This window comes from Oncorhynchus gorbuscha, linkage group LG06 (assembly GCF_021184085.1).
Source record: "Oncorhynchus gorbuscha isolate QuinsamMale2020 ecotype Even-year linkage group LG06, OgorEven_v1.0, whole genome shotgun sequence".
NCBI lineage: Eukaryota > Metazoa > Chordata > Actinopteri > Salmoniformes > Salmonidae > Oncorhynchus > Oncorhynchus gorbuscha.
Window position 1 is genome coordinate 62,256,138 of NC_060178.1, and position 4,153 is coordinate 62,260,290.

General features: G+C 43.4%; 1 protein-coding gene across 1 annotated transcript; it reads right to left on the minus strand.

Moving 5' to 3' along the window:
- Nucleotides 1-1,626: 1,626 nt before the first annotated feature.
- LOC124037204 (transcription factor LBX1-like) lies at nucleotides 1,627-3,084 on the minus strand. The gene is made up of 2 exons (XM_046351874.1): nucleotides 2,793-3,084; nucleotides 1,627-2,137 (listed from the first exon to the last, which is right to left on the minus strand). The coding sequence occupies exons 1-2, from the start codon at nucleotides 3,082-3,084 to the stop codon at nucleotides 1,653-1,655; spliced, it is 777 nt and encodes a 258-aa protein (XP_046207830.1). The 3' UTR covers nucleotides 1,627-1,652.
- Nucleotides 3,085-4,153: the final 1,069 nt, after the last annotated feature.

Sequence of the window (4,153 nt, forward strand, 5' to 3'; positions counted from 1 at the left end):
AGCTCTCTACCAATCGCACAAATGTCACCATTTAAACATGGGACTTCCCTACGTAGCATGAAAAACACCCAGGCCGCAAGATGAACTGCTGGAAGATCTATCGCCCAAAAAGCCAAACGTATTATTTCTAGCTCCTCACACAAACACAAAGCACAGACCAGACCCCTCTCCAGAATGAGACTTCAATTGTGATGCATAGACTTGTTAAAGACGCGCGAGTAAAAAAAAGAAGGGTCGACAGTGATAGCTATGATGAGCCCAGATGCCCTCAGAGGAACTATGTATGCATTACAGCCTTTGTAGCACAAAAAAGGAGGGTTTAATCAATCCATCAAATTGACTGGAATTGTGAGAAAACCTCAGAAACCATATGGCCTCCAATCGTTTGTGTCCTTTTATGTGGAATGGGACACGCTTGTCTCCGTATTGCGCGCGGCTGGAGTTCGCCCTTGCCCCATTGCCGCTGTCACACCAGGGAGCAGTACTCATTTGTCCGCCGGTTTCACGCTTCTACGCAGAGAGTGAGTGAAAAACTCACAAACAGCCTGGAGAAGCTGGCCCAGAACTCGACGTTTTTGTGCCTCTTTTATGGCCTCTCTGTGCTCCAGATTGGCGTTTCTCACATCAATTCTATTGAGGAAATGAAAACACACTTTGCCGGGTCAGAAAGCAGGTTTTCAATGTGTAAGAAAAATTTATATTTTGCCTCGAGGTGCATGTTAATTTAATATTGGACCGAAATGTGAGCAAATATTTGGAAACAACTAAAATATTGCATTATAATATAGAATGCTGATTGCAATAAGAGCTGGAATTAAACTAACAATGGTCCCAAAATAATTTCATGCTATTTAGGCCTGTTCTTCAATAAAATGAATGGGAATAGTGAGAAACGAAATGTTTTATTTTGGAATACATTACACTTCATATGCCTACATTAGGTTGTAAATGGTGTTCTGGCATTAAAAGGCACTTACAGGTATACAAACCATTATAAATATATTAAAATGTGACTGATATTGCAAGCAACCAGGTGAAATATGATTTATCTTTGATTATTATTTTAGAAAATGTATTCCCATCGTTATCAAACGTTTGACATATGTAGGCCTAATTATAACACACACACACAGCCTAAACATACAGTATGTTTTGTGTATTTCAATATGAATGTCCCTATAATATTCAAACCATTACAGTCTTTAAAATAAAACATGCATTCAAATAATTCATAGGTTGAGTTACTAGCTAGTGTTATTAGCCCGTAATGGTAAGACTGTGTCTGTGTGTGTGTGTGTGTGTGTGTGTGTGTGTGTGTGTGTGTGTGTGTGTGTGTGTGTGTGTGTGTGTGTGTGTGTGTGTGTGTGTGTGTGTGTGTGTGTGTGTGTGTGTGTGTGTGTGTGTGTGTGTGTGTGTGTGTGTGGACAGATAATTTGTGGACAGGTTAAGTGTACATATTGCTTTTCTTTAAACTATTCCACGTTGGTTAATAAATGAATGGATGAATACAACAGCTGCCTGCATCTGCAAGACGACACAGTCCATGCGATGCTAAGTGTTCTTCATAAAAGCCTCATGAGTACATGTGGTGCATTAATGGCACTTCAAACTTTCGTCGTGGTAAGAGGGAGATAGATACAAAGGTAAAATCCTCAGTCATCCACGTCAATCTCCTCATCGTCGGAGCAGCCCTTACTGCTCGCATGGTCTGTATATGGCGATGAAGGCGAGGACAATAATAGTTTGTTAGATGTGTCATGCTCATGGTCCAATAGCGAAGGTGACTCGGCTCTGTTAGGGCCCAGCGCGCCGTTAGCTGCGCATTTTTCCAGCTCGGCTAGTTTGGCCATTTTCTCGAAAGACACTGTGCCCACGGCTTTGGCCGACTCCACGTCCGCCTTCATCTCCTCCAGGTCACGTTTGAGTTTAGCGCGCCGGTTTTGGAACCAGGTGATGACCTGTGCATTGGTGAGGCCGAGCTGCTGTGCTATCTGGTCACGGTCAGCTGGACTCAGGTACTTCTGGTACAAGAATCGCTTCTCCAACTCGTAGATCTGGTGGTTGGTGAAGGCCGTGCGAGACTTCCGGCGCTTTTTGGGGTTATTCCGCGAACCGAATAGTGTCGTGCCGTCTCGCCCTGTGAAATGATATTTAGAGAATAAGAATATTAGCCTATAGGCATTTAGTGAATCACCAGGCATAATGTCGCTCCAAGAAACCTTACAGAAATAACCGCTAGACTAATAACAGGCCTGTGTATGTATGGCTCATCTAAAACCACCACCACCAACAATAACAACAACAATATCGCCAATAGGCTAGGCTACGTATAGGCTAAATAATAACAGACGACAAAAAAAGTGATACAATAGGTCTAATGACAATAATCTTAAACTAAATATTGCATTAGTTATGAATATTATGTGGATTAGTATTTTGCATACGCTTAATATTCGTGTTTACATGGTGGAACTATTCAGCTCTAATATATTTTTGTTCACATAAAAATAACCAATTCGATACACATATGTATGTTCAAATTCCTTCACAGTTGTCAGCGTTTTGGCATGGCTCGTTATGCAAAAACAAGCATCGTGCTTTAATTAAAATGTCAAATTCTGAAAGAAATATGTCTGTGCACAGACCCACTACAAGCACACACACACATAGAGACCTTACATGATCTACTTCGTCAGTTGCATTTGTAGACCTTAAGCGGAATCACCCTAGGCTACACAGTCTGTACCTAATAACTGCATAGGATAAACAAAGATGTGACTGTTCAGACGTACCCTCTGCCGCTTGAAGAACACTGACTTCGAGGCCTTTGAAGGTTTTGCTGGCTAGCTCCTCCAGAGCGCAGAGTGGGGAGGTTTGGGTGAAAAAGGCACGGCTGCACAGACTGTGACCCGAAGAGGACAGCTTCTCGCTGCAGGAGAGCATGTGCGCCGTCCCGCAGCTGGAGTAACTTCTCTTCACCGACGGCTTGTTCAGGATGTCCTCTATACTGAACGGCGTCAGGGGCTTGCTGGAGTTGGCCGGCGGCGGGAGCTGGTTCAGCGCACTGCGTCTCCGGTCCTCCATAACCGTGGGCTCTTTGGAGGTCATAGTAGCTTATCAGGTGACTTCGGAGAGTTGTTTATGCTCTGGTTATACTTCAAAATAATTATGCCTAAATTAAAAGTTGTGGGAAATCCGATCACAGGTGCTTCTGCAACCGCATCTTGGTCGATTTGCCGCAGGGTAGGGAGACTTTGAGTCCAGTTACAGTCCCACTTCTCCTTTCCACGGTTCCGGGGTGACGCACGAGCCACAACATGAAACCATCCCGTGGACAGTGATGCCCAACAAACAAGTCGCAATTGGCCACGACTAACAATTGATCTCGTTCTCCCGCTCACTTTCTCTCCCTCTCACTTTCTCTCCCTCTCACTCTTTGGGTATATATGGTCCGGTGCAGGATTTAGCACGAGCTGAGCAGCGGTAATTAGAGGGAATGGCCGGGGGAGGAGTCGAATTTGAATACTTAATGCTCCCAGACTTTCGTTTAAGTCAGCAATTAAAATATATATATGTATTTTTTGTGTAATATTTTTCGGTAGGCTAGCTTATTTGGCTACCACATAATGGACGCATGAAAAAAATATTGGCCTAGGTTCATTATGGTTCAGATTGAATTAACTTTTGTAAAATGCAGGATCATTTGCTTGCAGTTATGATATGTAAGGTAACCTATCGAGAAAAAAAGTTTTTACTTGTTGCCTAATTTTCGATATAGGAAGTGGACATGCTATGGCTGTGCGTAAACGTGTGCAGCAGCCTGCCTTTGCGTTCGTGCGTGCACGCGAGTGTAGATATGCCCCTATGTTTTATAAAGGCTATTGTACAAGCAGTATATCAGGCTGATAATACTTCCGGGCAGAGAGACATCATCATCCCCTTTAGCCGTGCAATATCCTCTGCGCTATAACTCAGGCGCAAAGGGCTAGCCTCCATAGCGCGGGGGGGGGATATTTCACCTCCTCACTGCCTTGCTGTCATGATGTACAAATATGGATCTGTCTCATAGGTAAAGTATTTGCAGTAGGCCTATACTATTTGGAAAAATCCACCATCCAGTATGATTTCACATTTATACTAGGCTTAATTAAAT

Coding starts and splice junctions, on each gene's coding strand:
- LOC124037204 (XM_046351874.1), bottom strand. CDS start 3,084: ATGGAGGACCGGAGACGCAGTGCGCTGAACCAGCTCCCGCCGCCGGCC. Junction 2,138..2,792: donor TGTTCTTCAAGCGGCAGAGG/GTACGTCTGAAC, acceptor ATCATTTCACAG/GGCGAGACGGCACGACACTA.